Source organism: Pagrus major, chromosome 21 (assembly GCF_040436345.1).
Source record: "Pagrus major chromosome 21, Pma_NU_1.0".
In the NCBI taxonomy this organism is placed as follows: Eukaryota; Metazoa; Chordata; class Actinopteri; order Spariformes; family Sparidae; genus Pagrus; species Pagrus major.
In genome coordinates, this window is record NC_133235.1 from 5297476 (window position 1) to 5324069 (window position 26594).

General features: G+C 39.3%; 2 protein-coding genes across 2 annotated transcripts; one reads left to right on the forward strand and one right to left on the reverse strand.

Annotated features, from left to right (window-relative positions):
• Nucleotides 1-794: 794 nt before the first annotated feature.
• On the forward strand, nt 795-7782 carry LOC141016203 (uncharacterized). The gene is made up of 6 exons (XM_073490440.1): nt 795-870; nt 2240-2520; nt 3194-5161; nt 5260-5361; nt 6750-6812; nt 7653-7782. The coding sequence occupies exons 2-6, from the start codon at nt 2247-2249 to the stop codon at nt 7685-7687; spliced, it is 2442 nt and encodes an 813-aa protein (XP_073346541.1). The 5' UTR covers nt 795-870; nt 2240-2246; the 3' UTR covers nt 7688-7782.
• Nucleotides 7783-7802: 20 nt separating this feature from the next.
• On the reverse strand, nt 7803-24037 carry gad3 (glutamate decarboxylase 3). The gene is made up of 16 exons (XM_073490441.1): nt 23878-24037; nt 22895-23002; nt 21278-21384; nt 20499-20634; nt 18231-18321; nt 16886-16998; nt 16351-16466; nt 14875-14954; nt 13875-13929; nt 12052-12168; nt 10499-10563; nt 10179-10257; nt 9735-9884; nt 9441-9548; nt 8988-9077; nt 7803-8888 (listed from the first exon to the last, which is right to left on the reverse strand). Exons 1-16 carry the CDS (start codon nt 23897-23899, stop codon nt 8715-8717), a joined length of 1611 nt encoding a protein of 536 aa, XP_073346542.1. The 5' UTR covers nt 23900-24037; the 3' UTR covers nt 7803-8714.
• Between the last annotated feature and the right edge of the window lie 2557 nt (nt 24038-26594).

Genomic DNA, 26594 nt, shown 5'->3' on the forward strand with positions numbered 1-26594 from the left:
GCCATTGCTCACTAATGTTAGCTTACTGCTCGTGTCCAGTAAAGTAACTGGCTGTTTTGGGCAGATAAACTCTGATTGAACAGCACAAATAAATAAATGATCCTGCCGTCAAACTGTCACTGTTGATGTATACACCATCAAACAACCACCGCTCCTGATGAAAATCTATCTGATGTGATTCACAGATGAGGTCATGTAATGTAAAGTTTTATTCACCTTAAATTTCGTCTCGACTGCCAACTTCCCTATCCAAAAAGTAGTAATGGCGACCAAATGAAACGCGCCGTTTGCTTGAGTAAACGTGGATTTCGCTGGGTTTGTACACTGTTAGAAACATTTGGGATAATGTAAATACACAACAATATATAATAAAGGTCATTTTGTTTTTAGACATTTTCATCCAGAATTCTTACATATTATGTTTTTTAAATTATTTTTTGTTTAGTTTTAGTTTTGGTGCAATTACATTACTGCTAAATTGTTTAAATACTTCAGTGGCACTGACTCCATGGAAAGCATGTTAGATTTGATCCTAATATTGTCCTGTGATGTTGGGCCTGAACGCTGTTTAATAGGTGGAGACACAAAGCCAATAAAAGAAACTGTGCAGACAATCCAGACAAATGTCTAACATAAGACTGTTTTAGAGCAGCCAGCTGAAAGCTTTATTGTCTGACTGGAGTCTGTCTCCATCTAGAGTTCTGATGGCACACTCACATTCAGTCCTGCAGGGGGCCTCTAAACTCCACATCAGCTAATGGTGCACACACTTGTCTGATCAGCAGCTACTTAAACCCAGGTGCGCCTGCTCCTCACTTTGAATAACTTTGAGTGTTGCTCTGGTTTTTACTTATTGCAGTTCTCAACAAGGTAAAGTGACCCTACTTTTTTCTTAATACAATATCAAGCAGGAGAGATGCAGACAGAAGATTTGGATGTTTGATTTTTGGGTTGAAGGTTAATGTTTAAAATAAATCCCCCCTTTAGTGATTCAGCTCAGGACTTTTGTTGAAGTGTGTTTCGCGCTTTAATCTTATTCATCATATTGCAGTCGATTTTATGTCATTTACTGCTCCTCACATTTATATCAGTACTTCAAGAGATTAAAATTCATGTTTAGGACTCTCAATCATTTTTAAGTTTCCGTACAGCAAAGCACAGTTTGGCTGTGAAACAAAGTCAAAGGACACAGGAGTCAGAAAGTTGCATTCTTGAAATGCTGTTTAATCCCTATTCAACACTAAGCACATCAATGACTAAACTCATGGTTGGTGTGTGAACATTTCAACTGCTGCTGGAAGCAAAGCCAATTAAAATGTTTGGGTTTTTTTCATGGATGGCTGAGTAATGTCACACTTAACAATCTAAATCAGTTTCTCTATCTGCTGGTCACCTGCAGCTATTGTTTGTAATCCCCCAGTAAATTTCCTGCATGTCTGCTCTGAAAAGTTGTGTAGGCTGGTATGAGAGGTAGTTGTGGCTCCATCCCACATACACCAGCCTGCTGCCAAAAATATTAAGAGGAGCCAGTAAAAGCAAGTGTGGTTTTAACTGACGCTGAAGCTCACCAAAAACTATTTTCTCCTGTTAAACTCTATGGCTGTTTTGGGAAATTATTGAACCTTTTTGTAAGTGTATATATTCGGAAGACTTTTCTTTTTCTAAAGAATCGCATTCAACATAGAAAAGTTAGTCTGACCCAGTGACGGGTGCATGAAGTTGGCCCACATACAACAGTGAATTTCTGTCCAGCAGTTGGTGCTCATGACATGGGGCCAACTATAATCATGCAGTTTGCTGAACCCAGGCCTATGTCATGGGCACCCATATCCAAGCTACCAGATCTGAATTAAGATTTATATCTTCAATATATCTCAATCCTCATGATGGCCCTGGTCTCTTACCTGAATCAACTAAACTAATTGGGGCCACTTCACGAGCTGATATTTAATTATTTGTAGCACTATTGATCCCTGGAACACTTTAAGCTGACCTCAAATGAACATTGTAAAATCATATTTACCACATTTGTTTGGACCAGTGGAGTCCCAAGTTGATTCAAACAGCTAAATATATTCTGCAGTCAAAATGTGTATGGTATGTAATGTATTTCCTTTAGCATGTGTTGAATATGGAATGGTGATCTTGTTGTGCAGGAGTTTACCAGTATTTTTCCTCACTGTGAACACGACAGGAAGCTGGATGCTCAAATGACACTTCTTGTTCCAACTCTGCATAGGTTGAATATGGCAGCAACAGCCTCTGTTAACAGACCTCCACCAGCTCATCCAGGACCAAATGTTGGAAACCTCCCCTCTCACAGTGGCTTGCCAAATCCTGGACAACAGGATCCAGGACTGAATGGCACCAGCCAGGACCCCGGACCTCCCTTCCATCCCCAACACCACGCCCCTGTCCGGCCCGTCTTCTACGTCCCTGCTCCACCTCCACCCCCTTTCCTCCAGTACCAATGGCCCATGCCCTTCCCCTATAATCCCTTTGCTGGCTTCCCAGGCATGGGTGAGTGTTTTCTTTTGTAATTTGGAGAAATTTACTTGGATACCCAAAGTTAAAAGTAGTTTTACTACTTGTAGGGATTTTTCCTTAAAGGAACAGTTCACCCCAAAATGAAAAGACTCGTTTTAAAAAAATTAATAAATTCTTCAGTGTAACTGCTAAGCTAATAGCATTAGCGCGCAGCCTGAACGAAGTGGAAGCACAATCTTGGTGTATAGGGTGTAAATAACATCTTTTCAAAATTGGGCTCTCAGGCCTCCAAAGACTTGGATTACATCAGACGAGCCATGCTTTCCCTTGTAATGTTTTCAAGTCATCTTCTTCAGTTGTTTAGGAGAATGTTGCAATGCTGTTGTGAATCTTGACCTGACTTTCCATCAACATGGGGGTGAATGGATAATGACTGAGTTTTCATATTTTGGTGAACTTTTCCTTTTAAAGCCTATGTTACAAGGGGTAGACACGGTAACATGAACACCTGTTCAAACCTTTTGTCATCCAGTACAGTAGTCATAAAATGTCATATGTGAAACTTTTAGTTGTACACTTTGTATGACAAATCCAATACAACCTCTTGTTATATTCTAAGCTAATACTTAACTTCATTAGATTGCAAATATTTTAAAACTTCATCCATCATATCAGTTCTTTTAATGTCTTCATTTCTGCCTCTCAGGCTATGGTATGGTCATGCCCCCATTCCCTCCTCCCCCTTACATGGAGGCTCCAACTTACATTTTACCCCACCCTCACATCCAACCCGTCGACTACAGACGCTTGCTTCACCCCCAGGTCCAAGCTCCCAGCGTACCCTACCAGAACCCAAACCAGCTGCGCCGAATTCGCCTGCCTACTGTCCCCGTTTACAGAGAAACTGTAAACTCTGCGGTCCAAACGGAACCCACACAGAGAGGTGTGGGTGGTTATAGTGATGGAAGTCCACATATCAGATCAGATTCTGGCCATGGAACTGCCTCGGTTTCTCCATCCTCCTCAGGCTGCAGCTCCCAAAAACGAGGCTCTGTCGAGGTTGAGAACTATACCTTACCCACCTGTAATGCAAAAGATGTACAGGTGAATGGGACCAGCACAAATGGCACAGTCGGACATGAATTGAACAACCCTCATCTTAAAGGAATAAAGGCTGTTCAGTCACGTATCTCAGCACCTGGAGAAACACAGAAGTGCCGCCAAGACAGTGTTGGTCAGGAGAATGTTCCCCATTTCAGAAACGGTCACTGCAACATGTGGTCAGTGAGTTCTCAAGATAGTATGGTCCCTGTGTGCAGCTCTTCGCAACAAGAGGATGAGGTTGCCAAAGAGAGGCGTGCCTCGGTTCCTGACATTCTGATGAGTTGGGGAGGTGGCACGCCACAGGCAGTGGTGCTGAAAATTGCTGCCAAGGGGCTGCATCAGAAAGACCAGCAGCTGCCTTCTTATGAAACCGAAGTTGAGACTGAAAAGTCACTCTACGACAGTCCAACTGAGCCCAAGAATTGTCCAGTTGTTGCTGACAGCACTGAAGTTGGTGTTGATGCTGACAATGTCTTAAGTTCTAAGGACAGTGAAACACTTTTCAAGATCGTGAAACTGCCTTTTGCTCTTCATGATCTTCCCTCATCCAGAAGAGAAAGTGAGCCTGTGGGATCTTTTGGCTCTGTAAGGCAGTGCCTAACCTACAAAGATGAAATGCTGCATTCCCCAAAGACATCCCACATGCTCCCTGACGATGAGCAAGAAAATGGCAATGAGTCAAATCCACATGAAGTCACTACAGAGATCAATCCTTATCAAATGTCTTCAAATAGCAATCCGATGAAGAGAAGAATGAATGAGTCTGTTTGGTCTGTGGAGTCTCTCGCGCCCTTTATCCCCGCTAAGGAGTGGCTGCTGCAGAAAAGCACGTTTGAGCCTGAAATAATCATTGAGATGACAGAGGAAGCTGAAAATGGTGAACTGTCGACCCAAAGTGACAACCTTATTGTCAAGTCTAGTAAAAGGAGGCTGTCTCGCAAGTTTTCCTTTTCTGACGCTGGTGCAACAGACAGCTGGCTCATTTACAATAGCCCAGGTGAGAGTTCACCAAAGAAGCCAGAAATACAGTGTGAAATTGATGTCTATGAAGATGGGGGACCACAGCAATGCCTGAGCACAGCTCCTTCAGAAAAGGATCCCTTAGTTTCTCCAACTGCCCTGCAGAGTAAAATGATTTTATCCTTCCCCACTGAAGAGGACGTGGATGAAAATAGGTCTTCTGAACCTGAGGCTAATCGAAGCCCAAACCAGGAATCTGTAATTGTAATTGAGCAGCAGGAGAAAAGCCCTTGCTCTCCTGAGCAGGAACGTACACTCCTCTTGATCTCTGTGGCAGGAGAGAAAATCTCACCTTCAGATCAGCTGATTCTCCAAAATGGAGTGGACATGGACATGGAGGTGGATGTAGCATGTGCGAGTGAAGAAGTCAGCCAGCTGAGGAACGAGCAGCTATGTGTCCCGATGGCTGACCAGAGGATGGCCAAAGTGTCTCCGTCAAAGGGACATTTGGTGGACTCTGGCATCCAGTGTACTAATTTACAGGACTGTGAGACATGTAAGCAGCCTGCATGCCACATGGAACCAGGCACGAGACCTCTTAAAAAAACAGGTGATCTGATTTTATAATTAACAATGATGAACGCGTGCTGTGGTCTTTGCCTCCTTGAGAAAAATTGTGTTGTGCTGTAACCATTACTTCTCTCATAGATGTAAAGAGAGCAAATGGTGGTAAGGCTGAAGGATATGGCATGAATGGACATGGGCATAAAAACCAAAGGAGGAATGGCCCGTATAGGAACAGAGGTCAAGGTAAGGCGATACAGCACGGCATCATCAGGTCAGAATCTCTACTTAGTTTATTTTCAATGCATGGTCTTTCAGGTCATTTGGTCATAAACTAACTAAAAATTAATTAATAATATCCCGTATGACATTCAAAGTCATGATTTTTAAAGTATTATATTTTAAACTTCTGAAATCAATAGTACTTTAAAGGTCCACTTTGTAAGAGAGGTGATTTTCCAGTCTCATTCCCACCTTGTCAAATACTGATGCTTTGGGAGCATCAGGTCAGCCACTATCCCAGAGCGTCAGCATTTCTTACAAATTGACTTTTTTTTTTTGTCTGAAAATTGATTACAGTACTTGGCCTGTACATTTTATGGAGTAAAGAAAATGGTATGCGTTTTTCAAGGAGAAAAATCAGCATTATAACACCAAGTTTCCACATGAATTTTCATTTTAACAAATATTAAATATGTGTGCCTAAAATAATATACATTTATGTTGTGCAAAGTGAATTGCACTGGAAATGTGGAAATCAATAAGTCTAAACAGAAGAAATCACTGACGGAAAAGATCAATTAAAATCTAAAAAGATTGTCTCCAATATTCAAATATTGTGTTATAATGGATGTCATTATGGGGTACAGACAAGAAAACAGAAGAAAAACCTGTTATCTGGTATGATAAACTCGGTTTGAACTTTAATAGTGCAGTTTTTGGTGCTACCTATAATCTGCAACCTTCACATTCAACTTCCAAATGTATATAAATTCATATTAATATCATATTAACACATTTTGTTTTTTCTTACAATGCGTCTAAACAAAATACCCCATTGAACAGTTTCAGATTGCTTGGTATCCTGGATGATATTGTCAGTTTTGGGACAAAATGCTCCAAAGCAAAACAATGAATGGATGTCATATTTATTTGTAATTTTTCAATATATCAGAATTGGGAACACTCGTACATTATTGCCTGTGGCAGAAAATTTTGATTGGAACACTTTGTCCGTACTTCATGGCCAAATGCAAAGAAGTTACAAAGTTATCAGAATGACATTTTGTGACTACCTCGAATAATGCTTGAATTTTGTAGTGTCAATACATTTTCATATTTATTTGATAAATTCAATAAATGTGAAGTAAAGAGCAATATTTCTAAAATCCACAAGGGGCTTTGCTTTCTAAATATAATAACTTAGCAAAACTGAACACATTTTCTATCCAAAGACGGATTTGTAAAATGCAATAACAAAACAAATTGTTTGACCTGAACACTGACTACTTCAAACCAGTCAGAGTACAGGAAAAAAACCTAATGTTAAATTGTCTAACTGTTCTGACCCAATCACTGATTTTAAGAAACAACATTTTTAAGAACTTTTAACAGCATCATCTGTCTGTCTACAGAGAATCCAAGCGGCCAGCAGGAAGCTTACCATGGATACTACGGCAAACCTGGGAGATCAAGAGGTGAGACTCTCAGCTTTGTTCTCAGGTTGAGTGACGGTGATCAAGTGGTGCAGATTGGTTTTAAAAAGTAAGGGTACATTCAGACCAAATCTGGTGATGCGGATAAATGCCACAGGGTGGTGCAGCGGTGTGAGTGTCACTCATGGTGCGTGATGTGTTGTGAACTTTAACCCACCCCCCAATTTTCTGAGCTCCAACGTCCTTTTGTTCCCAATGAGGAGTGAGCAGCAGCCGGCGGCCCAGAGAAAAGGCACATCACCCAGCCTCTTTCTGAGCACGCCACCTTTTTTGTGTGGTCGGTCTGCATCCAAAATGGAATACCCTCTTTTAAAATGAACGGAAAGACCTGTGTTTTCACTGCACCACCTGACTTGGTCTGAATCCAGCCTAAGGCTTTCCATTCCAACTCAAAGACTTTTTGTTCTTTTTATGGAAGTTGGCTGAGCTTAGATTTTGTGCAGAGCAAACAGCACAGTTCAAACTATCAGAACTTATTTTTTTCTGGCTATAAAGGTACCAAATTTCACTACAGTACACATCATTTGTTTGAAGTAGCTGCCTGTTTGTATCCACTTTGCAGTCTGGAGTGATGGTCACATCCCAGTACTTTCCACCAGAAAGCACAAATGAAGTTTTCATGTGTAGTCTAGTGCACCTTGACTGTCGGTCACCTGATTCTAGTTTTGTGTTCATTGCTGCAAAAGTGTCTTTGGTCTAATCTGATGGCTTCATACACTTTCACAGTGACTTTTAATGAGGAAATCACTTGTTCCTACTGTTCTACTCAATACCGTGCATCATGTTTTAATGATTTAACAAATCAATTGTCTCTTGTTCCAGGTGGAAATGGAAGGAACCACCGGTATGAGCGCTGACTACATGCTACAAGACAGCCTTGTTTTAAAGAATCAATGTAATAATATAAATTAAAAATGTAATCCTATTTTTCAATAAATGTTTGTACAATGAATTAATATTCAGTGTTTTTAACCTTAAACAAATCATGGGTTTACATTTTTTCATTCAATGCACAGAAAAGAATGTACTTCAAGGTTCCCTTTTTCCTGAGAACTCAAGATGAACTCATTAGAGTATAAAACTATATTTATAGATACATTTCAAAGTACACAAACATAACAGCTATGAATGCAAGTGCTCAAAGTATCGACTAAGGAAAAAAATATACACAATCATTTTAACACAGCAGCATTATACATTGATGTCTGATTGGAAAGGTCTTCACTGCTTTACATCCTCTTCTTTCCAAACAGCGAAAGTCCCAATAAAATGATCTTCAATGTCAAAAGGGACGCTAAGACATGCAGTTAAACATTTGTTTAGATATATTTACTTGAATGAGATGACAATGAATGCAAATGATTTATAAAAAGTTCTCTACCTCTTTAAAAAAGGACCCTTTATGCCATTAAATTATCCAAAGGTATAATTTTAAAGGTTTTACATTTGTAAGAAATGGCCAGAATTCAAAGGTAACTTCAAAACTTTAGAGGGCAACATATTTGGTAACTGCAACTTATTATACTCTTTGCTGTAGTGACTAGCAGCTGTTAGCTCCACAGCTAACTGAGCTAATTGTTAGGTGGACCTGTGGGCTGATGGGAGTCTGCGGGATTTATTCCAACCAAACTAGAGGTGATTGTGAAAAGTGCGTTAACGATGAGTTGAAGTGGCAGTTAGGCTTACAGAAACAACTCTGCAACAGCACATAGACGTCTTTGACATAACGTCAACCCTGCTTGTTCACAATTTCTAAAAAAAATTCTGGTTGTATCTTACACATTGTGCCTTAAAGCAGAGGCAATAGAGCATAGCTGTAGCACAGTAAAACAATGGTCAGTGACATGAACTGGGTGGAAACCCAACAATCATTCATATCAGAGGTCACAGGTCATGGCCTAGCCTGACGATCTCATCCAGCAGGAAGTCGATGTCCTCTTGTTGTGTGGCAGGATTGGAGAACACACACCTGAAGAAATTTACTTTGGCTCCCAGAGGCTGATAACCAATCAGAACAGAGCCCTTCTCCATCATCCTGCCTTTGATCTGAGGAGCCACCTGCAAAGACGGAAGACAACCATCAAATTTAAACTTAGTCGGATGCAATGGTGCCTGCCCATTACTGGATCCAGAGGAGCCACTGACTTTTGGACTGACCTGATGAAGTCTTGTGTCTCTGTCAGGTCCCAGCGGCAGGCCTCTCAGACTGGGGGGGACGTACCAGAAACACACATTACTGTGCTCCGGCTGTGTGAGAGGTGGATGACAAATATCCCCAGTAGGAATTAATTGGTAATATCGATAGATGAGGAAAGAGAAAGAGGTGAATAAGAAAATAGAATAATAAAAACAACCAAATCAATCAAACAATAGTTCCTGGTTATATTCTGTACATGGTAACAGGTTTAATGCCAAGTTGCATCTGTCTTGGTGGCCATATGGCAGTATAAAACTAGGCAAAATTTAGATAAAAAGTGAATTTCAATGATAAAATGCTGAAGAAGTAACGGTTATACATGCTTTACATGAAATGTATCTTTGTTATAAACTACATGTCTGGATGTCTTTAAGCACTTGTGAATACTCCCTCCCTGTGAATACCATTCTTACTTTGTTTTTGTAGACCAGTTCAAAGCCTGTCCTCCTCTGCAGTTGATCATACAAATACTCAGCATTCTCTAAGCATTTGTCTACCTGAGCCCCAAAACCCTCCGAGCCCTGAGAGAGTAACAGACACAAAGACAGAGGGCGATAAAGAAAGGCAAGCAGAGATGCAATCACACAGTTTCACCAAGGTGGAGGGTTGAGACCAATTAGTGAAAGACGAGGAAGCTGTAAAAACAAAGCAGCACCAAATAATCCTAAATATGAACTCTATAAAACACTGATACTGTGCATGAATACCTTTGCCTTCCACATGAGCCAAAGTTTAAAGGCGTCCACATGTCGGCCACACTGGATGCTCTTATCCCCCGTGTCATAGCTCACATCGTAGGGCTTGTCTGTCTGGAAGAGGTACTCAGCTCCCAACTCATTACACTGCCTTAGGAGACCCTGCAGAAGAGAGAGGCATGGCCTAGTCATTCAAGATCCAGGAGGAGATTACACATGTACAACCTTTAGAGACAACATTAGGAGATAGAGTATATGGAGTGATGAATCAAACAACAATGATACTAACACAAGGATGTTTAGATTCTCTTCAGCTACCTGACCTGCTGCTGTTAAATATTTCAGCTCATTTACATCTTTGAGATTCACACGTATGGTTTCCAGGAGGACTACCTTTCAAGGTTGTCATTGTGTACTTTGTAATGTACTTTTGAAGAGTAGAGGATCATTTCTTACTCTCTTCTTGACCAGTATGGCAGAGCACTGAAGAGGGACTCCCATCATCTTATGAGGATTCCAAGTTACAGACCAGGCTCTGCAAAACAATCATTGCAAATGTAACGATTCCATTCTGACTGATGACATTAGCAACCTTAGACCCTGCTGATAACCATGCAAAAACAGCATCTGGCCATGGCCTTAAACAAGAGAGCTTTTTGTTTGCCTCTCACAACCACCAAAAGTTGCCACAGAGGCTCACAGAGTCTTTGTAGTGGTGCCCCACAGAAAAGACAAAGACTGTGTGTGAAGTGGTCAGGTTGTGTTGATGCAGTTACCGTTCAATGCCCTGTAGTTTCATCCTGTGTCTGTCTGACATCAGCAGGCCTCCACCCCACGCTGCCTGTTACCAACAAAAGTTTTCAGTGTTTAGTTAAAATGGCAGTCCAATCTGTAGATCTTAACATGTTATAGAAAACTTGTTCGGATAAATTCCCAGCATTGGATGTTTGCTTTAGTGGCTATATTTTTTTTAATTTGAATAACCCCAAACAGAAGTTTACAACGCAGGACAACCTTTGCTTAACTTTCAGATCTACATTTACTCTATAATCAACTCAAGAGCACAGGACTATGGAAGAGGATTAGGGCCAATATAGACAAATTTATTAGAGTTCTATTTTTAATTTTCAGAATTAGAGTGGCCTTAATCCTCTTCTGAGGATGGTTAACAACTTTTTTTTCCATATCAGGACTCAGTTTGATCACCTCCTCAGTCCACTTGCTTCAAACTAAAAACACTCAGCCAGAAATCTTGGTGTTTTATGTCACTCAGATTTTAAACTAGATGTACACGTAAAAAGGTTGTCCAATTGTGTTTTTATCAGCTACGTAATATTGCAAAAATCAAGTCAGATCAGTCCTTCAGTGATCTGGTGAAGGTTGTCCATGCATTTATTTCATCTCGCCTTGACTACAGTGACTCCCTGTATACATGTCTCAAAAATCCCTCCATTCACTTCAACTTATACCAAAAGCTGCAGCTCGACTTTTAGCAGGTTCCCACCTATCTTAGTATTTTTTACATTGGTTACCTGTGTCTTTTAGAATTTTAAAATGATTTGAATTACTTTTAAGGCCCTGTCTGGTTTGGCACTTCCTTATATTGCAGAGCTGCTCTCTCCCTATGGCCAAACATGTTGCCTGAAGAGATCAGGCAAGCTGAATCAGTGCCCTATTGTAAATCACATCTAAAAACACACTCATATAAAGCTGCTTGTAACATCTGATTTAGATGATTTTCGCTCTGTTTTATTATCCAGATTTTACATGTTGTTCCACTGTCTTTACTGTGTTTATATTTATATTTGGGGTTACCTGGGCAATTACTTGCCTTTATTGCGACTCTTTCTTTGTTGATATGTTGCATGTATGTAAAGAACCAGAAGGTGCTATATAAATATTATCATTATTATTATTATTATTATGTACTATATATCTGAAAAAAATCAATATGTGAAAATTAGCTCAAAACCAAAGCCTCTGGATGAGTGAGATTTTGAACTTAAAGAAGACATAATACAATTTTTAACACCTGAATATGTGTGCATCCATAACTGTTTTCAGTAGCTGTACCATTATGATTAAATAGTTCTAATTTTTCAGCGAAATATAAATATTAAAGCTCCTCTTGGTAAGATAGTAATACTGTCGCTTTGGGAGTGAAGGTTGGGTCAGCCACCATCTTAAAGTGGGGAATCAGACACAAAAATCAACAATCTTACTAACAGGAGCTTTAAGAAAAATAATGTGTGTGTGTGTGTGTGTGTGTGTGTGTGTGTGTGTGTGTGTGTGTGTGTGTGTGTGTGTGTGTGTGTGTGTGCTGCCTTACATCAACATGCATCCACAGTGAGTGTCTATGGCAGATGTCTGCGATGGCATTGAGAGGATCGAAGGCTCCGTACACCGTGGTGCCTGCTGTCGCATTCACGTAGAATGGAACCAAACCCTGAGAGAGAGAACTGAGGTTGGCCTTGTCATATGTCTGTACTGAGTTATGACTGTCTCTGAGGCAAAACATTTCAATGAAATTCAGTGATGGTTGACAAAGCAGAAAGTTAAAGGAACAGTTCACCTAAAAATGAAAATTCAGTCATTATCTACTCACACCGTTGGAAAGTCAGGTGAATTTCTGAAGTCTACAAAACATTTCTGGATTCTGGAGCTTCACAACAGTGTTGCAGCATTCTACTAAACAACTGAAGCAGATGGGGACTTGTTTTAAAAATGAAATAAAAAACAGTAAGTCTCCATGATCCAAGTCTCTGGAAGCCCGAAATCCCAAATTGTTTTGAAAAGATGCTATTTACACCCATTTTTCAGCCGAAATCTTCACTGTAGCTGCTTACCTAAAAGCATGATGTCAGTGTGAACTGACTGTGAACGTTATTGCGTCGAAGTGCATCTTATCAGTTACTTTGCATGTAATCTAGTCGTTGCATGTAATCTAGTCGTTCAGTCGTTCTATGTGTTCATAATTATTCACGCGACTAGATTACATGCAAAGTAACTGATAAGATGCACTTTGACGCGATAACGTTCACAGTCAGTTCACACTGACATCATGACGTTCATGCCACTGATGTCCAGACATTGAACATGAACAACAATGGAGGAGAGGATAATTATCAATCATTGTGGCCGTTTGCGGACACCCAGAGCTGTACACAGAGACAGGACAAACAAGGAGCTGCCGTGGAGGGAAGTGAGTGAGAAAGTCAGACTACCTGGTAAGTTTGTGAAATACGTCTCAGCAGAGCAAAGCTCTGTTCAATCTGAACTCCATTCAGAGAACAAGCATTTTAAAAGTTGTTTGCTTGTCGTCTTGCTGACAGACCTGACGAAGCATGAATTCAGGCTTTTTACAAGACAGCATTATGATGTTGTTATTTCAGCGTCCTTCTGATCCATTTATTGCAGTCAGATCACAGAGAAATCTCTTTGTTTTGGATTCATGTTGATGTGGTAAGACAGATTAATTCAGTCTACGTCTACTTGTTGGTCACAGTTACTATTTATTGATTTTAAAACACCAATTAAGAAACTGTCCCTCACCGGAGACAGATGGACAGGTGCTCCACAGCTGAGAACCCGGCATCAATCAGCTTCAGGTAGCACTGAAAGCTGTAGTCATCCAGACATAGCTCCAGACGCTGAAATTCACTGAGGTGGGTGCCACGCATTTTGCAGTTATTTTTATCGCGTCACGCAAGTAGACATGATTAAAAATTAGTAACCCCGCAATCAAACTCGCAGTAAGTAACGCAATGCAAATATTTTCTTCGTATTTCGTGAGCACCCCATTGGAAGTGAGTGTAGGAGGTCTTTTCTAATCAAACTGGGATCTTGGGGCTTCCGGAGACTTGGAATACACCAGTCAAGGTGTATGAAGACATTTTATGTCGGGTTTTTTTGGTTGTTCCATCCCCATCTACTTCAATTTTTTAGGAGAATGCTGCAATGCTGTTTTGTTGTGAAGCTCCAGAAATGTTTTCTGGACAACAAAACCTTCACCACTTGACTCAGTTTTCATTATTGGGTGAACTGTTCCTCTCAAATGTTTCTCAATTTTTATGAGAATGAATTAGTTGTTATTTTGAACAAATTTAGTTTCTTCTCAAAAACTGTACATCCTTGAATAGTTTTCATTCATACCTTTTCTCTAGCTGTAACGATGGAGGACTCGAGTTCAGCAGGAATCATTTTCCCTCTTAAAGGAGCAAAAGTATAGAAAAAGGTTCAGTAAACAGTAACTGCCTGTGCACCCCTTTTAATGCATACTGTTTATATACTACTGTATATGCACAATATATTAATAATTCTCTGAATAACTGTGTTTTAACAGCAAGATAGCACAATGTATTCTATTACTCTGGATGAATTTACTTGAAATTACCATCATTAACAGTAAACATTAGGGGTGCAGCGGTACATGTATTCCTCCCCAACCATCGGTGCATGTAGTCTTGTGAAGAATATGTCTGACTTCTACTCCAATCCAGTAATTGTCAGTAATGCGACTTAAAAGCTATTTTTCAACCACTGTTAAACAACAAAGCAGAATAAGAACAGAAAACAAAACAACAAGACAAAGAAGAAGACACCCTGATGCACTGGAGCTAGAGGAGCCGCCACTTCTTTTAAATCAGCTATGAGAGAAAGTTTGAGACGGGGCTGCTGTGTTGCCACTGCTTTACAGTTGTGTGCAAAAATGGTTGTATACTATGGGGCATTACCCAGATGTGTAAACATATACAGAAAATATTATATGACAAATATAAATATGATTACTATTAATATAGTTATTTTGAAGTGTTTAACATGCTGGTTCGACCCTTAAAGGTGCTATTTGTAAAAAAACTGACGCTTTGGGATGGCAGCCACCCAGTCATACAATTCCTAAGTGTCAGTATTTGACAAGTTGACGACTTCTCCCCGCTGTTTTTATGTAACAAGTGCAAACTTGTACCAAACTGTGACTGCTGTACCAAAGTATGCACCAAACTGTGACTTCTATGTACCACACCTAATAAACATATATGTTTTGCTAGCCTACCCGCATGGATACATTTCCCAAAACACACACAAACAGGTTAGCAAACATTTCTTTTCTCAAGCATCACATGTTTACTTAGTGAGTGACTAACTTACTCACCTTTCATCACATTTCACTATGATCACATTCTCAGTGCCCAGCCCCAGCACTGCTGCAGATTTCTTCATTGAATAGTGACTCTGAATGGGTGAAAGCACAGCTATTCATCTTCAGTGAAACTACCAACAGGTACACATTCAATTCAGTTGAAAGAAGTGGCTGCATTGTTTGGTTGTAAGAGGTAGAAGTTCCCAGGTGCACACGTCAAGTGAACACAGACAGCATCTATGCACACCACACAAGACTCAGATTGGAGTACTACTTTGAAGAGAACAATAAGCGTACCATGAAAGAGCTGTGGATAAAGTCATTGCGTAAGAAAATGCTCGGTGAACTGACTGTTAGACATCAGAGAGCACACACTATAACACATAGGTAACAATTTATGTGTGGCATTACAACCGGTTGGACCAGGAAATAAAGTCTCTGGTCCTTCCACAGTTGGGCATGTTGAAATTCTCATCGAATACAAACAACAAATGTGGAGTTTTGTGATAGCTTATAGTTCTTTTCATCAGTGAGGTATGGTTGTGTAGTTGTGCCTGTGTGTTACCTTTGATCATAGATAAGCAACTGATACAATGACATGAAAAATTGCCATTTTGAATGTTAATCACCCTACTAAAAAATAAGCCACCTCTCCTCAGGCCTGGGTGCACAGCCACTTCTAAAACATGTGAACTGTGGACTACATGACCCCAAACTGCCCCATAGCTCTCGCTGGCTGGCAGGGAGATGTGTGTCAGCCGCTAGGACATTCAACAAGGTCTCTTAGCTTTTTTATTTCTAATAAATACATAAATAAACAACTCTATTAAATGCTACATCATAGAAGTACAAGTACCGCTGGCAAGCTAGTATGTCAGTATTGGGAAACTTTCTTCTCCATTCTTGTGCCACTAGCTTGCTAACTTGGAAATTTAGTCACGTGCTATGAGTGCACAGACAGAGTGGATGCAGGCAGGCATGTAGGTAGACAGACCAGTAGCCTGTCCAATTATTTCACACAGGCCGAATTAAAGTATTGTAAGGCGGGGACAGCGCTACACCAGGGCTGGGGGTGTATAGCCCCGGTTAAGCCCCTTCAAGCATTTTAGTATTTTTAATCATAGAATAAAGAATTATGTAAAAGTTAATAACCAGCCAATCATTCTGTTACCAATCTGTTCCCAGGCTGCATGCACAGTTAGCAGGCACAGGGTGATAGCTGGAGGGTGAGGCTGAGGATAGGGAAGGCTCACTTTGACCAAGATCAGACTTGTGGAGGATAACATATATAATGTGCATAACTAAATTGTCATCAGACACCAAAAAGTATTCAACATGCCAGCAGTTCATGTGAAATACACAAAACAAAAGTCATGAAAAGCAACAATTTCACCAACCCAACAAAAAATGGATAGTTCTTTAGAGCCAGGTTAGAGTTGAATAGGCTGAGGCTAGTTTCCCAGACAGAAGTGTGTGAATTGTGATTACATGTTCTGAAGTGAAGATGGCCAGCTGAGGCAGCACTCCCATCCCTCTGGTCTTCACCTCTGGGTAGAAATGGTATCTGGCCACAAGGATGCTGTACAGGTTTGATATTGTGCCTCCTTTGGGAAACAGAATAGACAGTTTATGGACAAGTAGCAGTGGATGTGTATTGTCTGGGTTGCTGTAGCGAACAGTTTTTACAACAGTGTCCCACAACTGAGCTTTGACATCACATCTGGTTTTCAACATCAACAGTTGTTATTAGCAAGATTAAGGCAGTCAAGGTTGTTTCATTGGAATGAAGTTGATTTTTTCATTCAACCTCCACATTTCCACTTACTGAGACTTCAGACATCTCAGTTCACACCCTGAGATTAATGGTTGATGTATAGTGAGTGAAATTATTGCCACTGTTGTTTAAACAGAACTTTCCCTAGATTTCTGACGCAACATAAATGTTACATTACAACTCAACCTTGTGTATCTACAGATGTTCAGTGTAACTTAACCCATTTCTGCAGCACCTTCATAGTATTACCTGGACAGAAGATTCCGTCTCCCTCGTCATCGGACCACCCCACAATGCTTTGCATCTTCCTCAGCAGAACCTCCTCCATGAGGATAAAGACAGGAGACACTTCATATGTAAACCTGACAGAGAAACATATTGTGTTGTTATACAGTAACAACAAAGATTTCATGTTATCACTTTGCTGGCTTCTTGGAAACACCCTCTTGAACTACAGAGATGTGTTAAATCTGTTAAACAAATATATATATTTCTCTCAAAACGTTCAACAGTCGAGGATTACTATTTCAATGACTAAGATGATTACTTTGTCAACAAATAACTATTGCACATAATAAGAGCATCCCAAAATGTATGATAAGGAAGTTTAAAGAGTGCAGCACAGCTGAAGTACACTCAGTGTGAACTAAACTTTAAGGCGTTGCATGTACATGTACACATGATAAAGCGAAGCAAGCAAGTGCAACAGCAACATGAAGAACATTTGTGAAGATTTTCTTCCTTACAGTAAGGAGTGGGTAAAAAAGTGGACTAAATAATGTAAAGTCATCACTTCATGGGTCCTGTGCATCAAGCCGAACACACTGCACATAATGCAGTCAGCTTAAAACTAGACTTGGTTACATTTGTAAGAAAAGAAAAATATGAATATACACATACTGTACATCCAGGCCAAAACGGTCAGGTGTGGAGTCCAAAGTTAGCATGACATTAAACAAAAAGACGGCTCTCACACTGCAGGGCTCCTAAATATTTAATGTCCCAAAGTAGTAACGTTTCAAGCTAACTGCTGCTCTTCATCAGACTAAAGTGCCACTGGAGGACATCTTATGTGAACTTTAGAGCAGTCATATGAGCCCATGTGAATCTCTCTGATATATATGTGTATATATATATATATATATATATATATATATATATATATATATATATAAATTGCACATAGTCACTAATAGATTTTTCTATCCTTGTGTGATACCCATTGAGCCTTAAAAAATTCAGAACCAAAAAGTATATATAATACTATACTATACTATATGCTAAAATCTCATAGACATCTAAAATGTGACAAGCAGCACAACTAAACATTGCTTTTTTTAAGGGCCCACACGCCTTAAAGGCTGGAAACCACTGGTTTCATCTTTAACAATACATTGTAATTCATAAACTTGTGTTTGTCATGTAAAATCTAAATAACTATACCTGTCAAATAAATGTAGTGAAGTAAAAATTACAATATTTTCTTCTGAAATGTAGTCGATTAAAAGTAGAATGTAGGCCTAACATAAAATGGAAATACTTTATTAAAGAAAAAGTAACCCCAAACCTTTGTACTTTTGTAAATTGTACTTACATGTTAGTGTTGGCTGTAGAGGTCAACCACTCGGCAGCTGTACCAATCACATCCAGACCTGAAGACAACTGGTTGAAGAAACGTGGATGGCCTGGAAAAGCATAGGTGAAGGTCAAGTAGAAAATTAGTTGAGACAGACAGAGGGTCATTCCATACCAACTCACCTTGGGCCTCCCAGTTCATGTCATGAATTTTCTCTGAAAAAAATCAATGTAAAAACTTCTATCACATTCATGGGACCCTGCAAAATCCCATAGCTGAACTCCTAATACTTTTTTAGTTATGAATTTTTGAAGTTTGCCCTCTGAGCTAAATTTCATCATTTTTAGTTTCAGTTTCTTATTTTTCACTGGATTGAGTTGAAATTTGTCCTCAACATCCAAGAATGTTTCTTGCTGCTTGGAAACATGTGTTCATTAAAATAGATGTTGCAAACTTTTTACAGTAATCACATCAATAAAAATGGCACTTTTTTACCCAAACAAAGAATCTTTCATTTTCATTTTTAAGTATAACACCAACTCAATGAAACTTTGGAGATATCAATCTGTCCATTTAGGAAGCACAAATGATTGTGAATCAATTTCACCTGCTTTGGTGCGAATAAAAGTGGCAACATGTGCAATGGAGAGGCAAAAGCAAGACAACCCTCAAATAGGCAATGGTTTTGCATGTGGTGGTCACAGACAATTGCTCTCTTATTGTCCTTCCTGACTGATTCTTCTCTAGTTTTGTGTTCTGCTAGTGTCCTTGTCACTACTGGTAGCATGAGGTGGTACCTGCAGCCCATTCGAGTTGCACAGGTAGTCCAGCTCCTTCAGAATGGCACAGCCATACATGCGGTCACAAGATGGTTTGCTATGTCTCCCAGCACAATCTCAAGAGCACAAAGGAGATACCAGGAGACCGACCGTTACACAAGGAGAGCTGGACAGGGCCTTACACAGGTCCAATGGGCCCTGGGTTCCTCCTGGTGCAGGACAATGCCCGGCCTCATGTGGCCAGAGTTTGTAGGAAGTTCCTGGATGACTAAGACATTGATGCCAATGACTGGACCTCTCATTCCCATTACTTAACTCCAATCGAGCACCTATGGGATGCTATGTATCGTTGCATCCAACTCCTCCAAGTACCGCCACAGCCTGTCCAGGAGCTCACTGATGCCCTGATCCAGGTTTGGGAGGAGATCCCCCAGGACACCATCCACACTCATCAGGAGCATGCCCAGATGTTGTCGGGAGCGCATACAGGCACACGGTGGCCATACACACTATGAGTTGCCATGATAGAAATCACGCAAGTTGGATCAGCCTGTGATTTTAATGTTTTACTTTTGGTTTGATTTTTGATCCAATCCTCAATGGGTTGATGATTTTGGTTTCTCTTGACCGTTGTTAGGTCAAGATTTTCAACTTGAATAATTTGTTCATCAAGATCTGATGTGTGATTAAGATTCAGAAGTTATTCAGTCCAGTATAAAAAATGGAGTGCCATAGATCGTGCTGTGATTTGACTGTATATTTTCCCAAGAACGATTATTTAAGTCTCCTTGAAAGTTTTTTATCTGAAAGTGTTAATATTCATTGCAGACATATGAATGCAAAGATGTTATATTACTCCATCATTTAGTATTTTATCATTTAGTATTTCATGAACAATAATTTTAATAGTTTTCATTTTTATACTTTTCTTTGTCCACATCCAGTGGTTTTATTTCATTGCACTGTGTTGACTTCAAGGTTTTCTGTCTTTGTGTGATACCTATTGAGCCTTCAAAAATTCAGAACTTGCAAGTCCCAATGTCCTAAATGTGTATTGCCTGAATCCAGAGCAAGCCTATATCGCAGATTATTTTAATATCACAACAGATCAGGCTCAATACGGAAGTTTGACATATATAAATATATATATATATATATGATATAATAAAAATATATCTTTTCTTCTAAACTGTGTGATGATAGATCTGCAAAGTCACTGCAAGACTCAGGCACTGAGCATGTCTGGATCTCAGGACAGAAATGCACAGGACTTGAACCTATAATTCCAAAGGAAACAACTACAGGACTTCTGGTTTCTTTGGACAAACAACTCCAAGTATGATACAGAGCGCAGAAAGAAATTAAATGACTAAATGAAAAGTTATAATTTTCTTGCAATTTGTCCCCATAAAGAATATAGGTCCTTGGAACCTGTGAGTGAGCAGATATATGTCCCCACACTGTGAGTAATACATAACAGCACACACACACGCACACACACACATACCTGTACTGACACCATACTTGAGTGTGTCTCTACAGTCCACTAGTATCTGTTCCAGAGTTTCCGGTTGGTCCGGCAAGTTCAGACTGAAGCCATCCAGTCCTTCCTTTAGCTGGTGAGGATGGTGGAAGTCCAGGACCTAAAACGCAGAGAACAGTATTTTTTTTTTTACATTATGTTATTTCCTGTGTCTCATATTTACACATGTTCATAAACATTCAAAATTAAATTTCCCAATAAAACCTCTTGAGAGTTTTAACTAATTGGGTCTGTTTTTAATTTTTTTTCATCAGTATCATCATCCTCTACTGTGTCTGCTGGACAACAAATAATACCTGAATATATCATAAGCATTTACATAAAGGGACATTTAATCATAAGATGACAGCAATGATGGAATGGAACAATGTACATTTACTCAAGTACTGTGTTTTATTACAGTTTTGAGGCACTTTACTTGAGATATCCATTTTCTGTTATTTTATACTTCCACTACATTTTGGGGGGAAATATTGCTCTTTTATTTATTTATTTTTTTCATCAGCAATCGATAAAAAAGAAAAAACGCTGATTCCAATCATCAGAGAAATGCTGAATATCTGATCTGATAATCAACCAGGTGAATAATCGGTTGACCCATAGTATATAGTAAATATGTATAGTTCACTTTTACTTAGAAATGTAAGGACATTAATATTAGAAACTATAACACTAATGTACTGATTCAAGCACAGCAGTCCTGCAGTAAACTGTTAGTACTGTAGATGGGAACAGTTGAGTACCTTGGAGCTCCTCTGACTTGACTTGCAGATATAAGTGAACAGGATGTTAACCAGCTCTTGCAGAAACCCTCTGGTAATCTCCTCACCGCTTGAAGCTGGAAGCAGGTCTGTTCACATAAGTAAAGTCTATTTTATTCAAATGACAGTTATCTAACCAGGCAGAAATGCAACGCTGTTGCACAACATATACAGAGCTGGCAGAAAATAAGCCAGTGTATTTACACACACTTTTGACACATTGTTGCCAATGCATTTATTCAGTTTTGTGACACAGAATGTAATTTAGGTATCAACCCAAATCCAGCATTTTAGAATTCACTGAAGGTGAATTGAGTTTGTTTTACAGTCATCCCTTGGTTTGGCCCACAATAACAGATTTGCTAAAAACAAGAATGTCCAGAACCCCTTGAAGGAAGGGAAGGCAATTCTGGAAAAAACATAGTTGATTGTTGAGTCTCATTCACAGGTCATTACTATCAGGGGTTACTGTTACTAGAATTTACTTTGACCAAACCAGTGGTGATTGTGGAATGACAATCCAAGACTGTGATGGTGAGTTTTTTTTTTATGCCAAGTTTGAATGAGGTGTGTTTTACGATGACTTAACAAGGCATTTAAGCGCGTCTTAGTTTGGTAAAAGAGAGAAACTTGAATTCAGAAGGTGTAAGGTGTTTTTCTGTTCAGTAAGGAAAACGTATGTAAAAGTATTTCCTTTCTCAACATTTTGTCATGGGAAGTAGTGAACTCGCCGCTTTTAGATCAAAAATTGGCAAATTCATTACCCTCAAAATACAAATGTAGAAAGTTGGAGAGAGTCTGTAAACATAACTGCAGAAAACATTGTACAAAAAGAATAGTTAGACCCAATAACAAGTGGAAAGGCAACCAGATAAACTGAAACATAGATTCACAAGGCCAAACATCGTTGCTGGATTATTCACACAATAATATCATATGTTTATTATTAACACAGTATCAATATTTCATTTTTGATATATATATATATATCACAGCTCTGCTGAATATTGTGAATATCATGATATCACGACTGCCCTAATCAGTATATTACCTCTTGAGGTGCGAAGTGAAATTATGAAACAGAATTGGCCGGAGCTAGTTGGTTAGCATGCTAACTTCAGTAGACATCTGTGTTACATAGTTGCTTTGACATAACGTCAACACTTTTGTTCGTTAACATTCTGTTGATAATATTAGTTCATTATTCAAAAAAATGAAGCCACAAATTCTGACCATATCTTACAAATTGCTCCTTTCACATCAACATCATGTAGAAAATGATTTGTATGTTGAAGTAAACATGCATGTAATGCTGTGATCCTACCTTCTCACTGAAGTAACATCATGTAGAAGTAAGTAATGGGGGGCGGAGTGGCTGTGACAGACACACCATTCACCAAGTTGTTGCCATGTTGCCATTACAAGATACTGTACTAACAAATGATTTTGAAGCTTTTATTTTAAGGTAAAAAAGTTACACAGTGTTGCTTTAAAATGATCAATTTACAACTTGCTGCTGCCCATCAGTGACAGAAGCCTCCAGTCCAGACTGTGAGGAGGAGCACACATGGCATGAGCCTGGACAACCTAAGCTCTCACCTTTGCTGTAGAGGCTGCTGAAGTCACCAGGTGTTTGTCTTCCGTCTCTGACAGCTGCTGAATCCACCTGTTGTTTGTCCCTCACAGTGGATTTATCAATGATTCTGTCTGAAAGTACAAAACACACGTTTGTAAGCTAATGAGCTCCGAATGACTTGGCTAAGTCTGTGGGAACATTCATGTCTGATCTAATTGAAGTGCCTGCTGTTCGATCTTTCACTGGTTTGCTGCAGACCAACAATGAACTAAATACCACACTAGATGCTCCTTCATCTTTGCTTTAATTTGAATGTGTGGAAAGATACAGCTCTACATCTATGTGACTGACATCATGGTGCATCATCAGCTGTCTGTGTCTACTCTGCTCAGACATAATGGCTGTATTCAAACCCAACAATGGATAGGTTGGCCAAGAGAGACGAAAAAAACAGGAGAGGCACTAAACCACTCCTCAGCTGTGCAAATAAAAACACAAGTCAAGTTCTTTAGAAATCGGTTTTAGTCATTGTCTAAAACAATGACTAAAACTGCAACGATTAGGTTGGCTATCTATCTACAGCATCGCTACTACTCTATCTCTCTATCTCTCTATCAAGGGCACATCAAGGGTATTAGTGGTGAGGAAATTGATCTCTTCAGTATTTTGCATATTATTCAAATGGATAGAGGTATAATGTTTTAATGAACAACCACTAACGCTGCTTACTGTAGTACGCACTGAAGTTTAGAATGATTCCATTTGAACTGTTACTCGCAAATTACATTTTGACAAGCAAATTTTATACACTTATACGTTTTTAATACTTCTAGTATGTTGTTGAGGACATACGTCAAACAGTGGATCCCTTATGCACTGTACACTCAATCTGAATGCTTATTTCACTGCACTATGCAGTTGGATGCATCATTTCATGTTGATCACGTCACATTTAAACTTTTCTCATGTATCGTAAAGAGGGTCATCAAAATACTCAACGACTTACCTTGTAGTTGTAAGAAATCCATATCAATACAAGTCAGTGTCGAGAAAAAGATGTTTTACTGGATCCCAGTTGCTAGAATAACTGTGTAGATAAACCTGTAAATCTGATAGTTGCTCATAAGTCTGTGATTGAAATTCATCCAACCTGAGACACAGACAGTGTGGTGTCAGGCTGCAGCATTTATTAAAAAGGCTCAGCTAAAAGGAGGTGTGGTCTGCAGCCAGCTGCTGTTAGTGACTGGCATGCAAGTTCTTTTTTTATATAGCACCATTCAGACTCATAGAAATACTGATTACTGTAAGACTGTACATAAAGATTAAGTTAATAACTTAAAACACTGATTGGGTGAAACTGGATCATATTTTATGAAGAAAATATTTTCTGGTTATCCGTCTAATGTCCCCCGGCTGCTCTGCCTGAATCCTCTATAATTTATGGAATTTCTTAATGAACAGATGGCTTTACTTGTTACTAAAGTAACTGCTAACAGCAGCTAAGTGTACTGGGCTCCCAGTGAACATGGCCAGCATCGGGACTGAAACAAACTCCAAGACTAAATGCAGCCAGTTTGACGACAGGGAAACCTGTACTGAGGTGGTTTACAGAGTTAGCTGCTGTTCGACAGTTACCACATGGCTGTTTATTTACGCAGCTAACGTTAGTGGTCCTATTAGCTGGCTAACGTTAGGCCCTGGGTTGCCAGGACCCAATCCCGCCAAGGAAACCACCTTGGTACTGAGAGAGAGAGAGAGAGAGAGAGAGAGAGAGAGAGAGAGAGAGAGAGCTCATAGATGAGTGAGAAAGAGAGAGTGAGTGAGTTTAGCCTATGAACAGAAGTGTCCACAGGATATAAAACTTTCTTTGATAATAAAGCCTAGTTGCTCTAGTTCCGTAAAATAACAAAAATGTTCAAAATACAGTGTACACTTTAAACGGAAAATCCATTTTAAAATCCTACAATGTAAGACATAGTGAAACTACTGAGTGACATCACAGGAAGCTTGTGAAACACAGTAAAATAATACTGACATAACATGATTCATCAGGTTTTGCGCAAACTTGTACAAATCCATAAAGGTCAATGCATGCTCCCATTAAAGCAGAAGGGGGACACATCAAATACTAAGTATTCTGAAATTCATGGACATTTTTTTTTTTTTAAGATTCAACTTTTCGCTCAAACTGTTCAACTAATATCATTTGTAATGGAAAAAAAAGTATTATATTCAGAACAAATGCACAATGTATACACCAAACAATTGTGTTTCAGTGGAAAAGTTAGTGGTGATGTAATGACTTCTGTCTGTAAAAACTTTCCTGCTCATTGTTTGTTTCCGGCATACTCATGCCTTGTGATTTCAATGACCAATCAGATTAGAAAGTTGCATCTGATCCCAACAGAGTTGGCCGTTGGATAATTCCACAGACGTACAGTTTGACGTTGAAAGGTTAAATAAACAGTGACTCATCAGCATGAATGTTGTAAGCATTTTGTTACGTGTATAAGTCCACATTTTCAAAATTTCCATTGACGTGATGTTTCAGGGAAACGTCTAACTTGACAGCTTTTATTTTTTACTTTAATGCAACTCACATGAGGTGAGGTGAAGAGAAGGTAGTGTGGGTGATGACAACCTACTATGTTATGTCTCAGTACGTGTTTCTGTTTAAGATGCAGCATTAATGTGGAGGCAGTAAAGACGCTGAGAGAGAGAGAGAGAGAGAGAGAGAGAGAGAGAGAGAGAGAGAGAGAGAGAGAGAGATGACAAGGGCCAGGTCAGAAAGTGGACAGGAAGTCAAGAACATAAAGTTATAATGCCAAGTCAGCTACTGTTTAATTAATTGCTGTGGACTCCACAATGATTTCACATGGATAAGCCATGTATTCATATTCTGTTGTCATATGGAACCGCCTCCTATATGTATTTACATCCAAAATACTCTGTTTGCTTTACTTATTATCAGATTATATGTCATCTTCTACCTACATGCAGTATGTTTGTGCTTGATTATCAGTGCCATAAGGGAAAGATGAGGATGGAGAGAAAGAACAGAGAGAGAGCAAGAGTAGGAAGAACCAGATAAGAAAGCAGACAGATAGTGAAATTTTTTTATAATAGCAAATCAGTAACTGTTTATCTGAGAGAGGTGAAACCTTTCAGTAATATCATTTTAAATGTGTGGGAGCTGAGCGCCCCTAAAGGTCTCATTCTAGAATCGCTCCTGATTTTATGTTTGAACTGAATATCTTGATTATTCCATATACAACATGTTAAAATTAAATCCTGCCTATTTCTTTAAATATGTAATTAGGGAATGTGCTCCATATGCTGTTTTATTTTTTCTAAAATGGAGAAAGCTAATTGACTTTAAAGCCATAGTTAAGTGACTCATAATCTAAAACTTCTAAACCAACACTGTCTTTACTATTAAAAAATATCTCTTTCTTTAGGTAGTGAGGTGAATTCCTCCAGATAAAGTTCAACAGCTTTGATTGAGATATTTCAGATGGCATTTGCAAAGAAACAGGCAAACAATAAAATTCTCCCTTGCAGTGACACATTTATAGATAATCATGAATTCAATCTGTTGTCTGTTTTGATAATAACTGGGTAGAAGGCCATTGGCATCAGAGGAGTTAGCAACAGCAACAGTATTCCGTTAATGTGATGTTCAGTTTTTTGTAACTTACAAAGTCGCTAACAAGCTGCGCCACC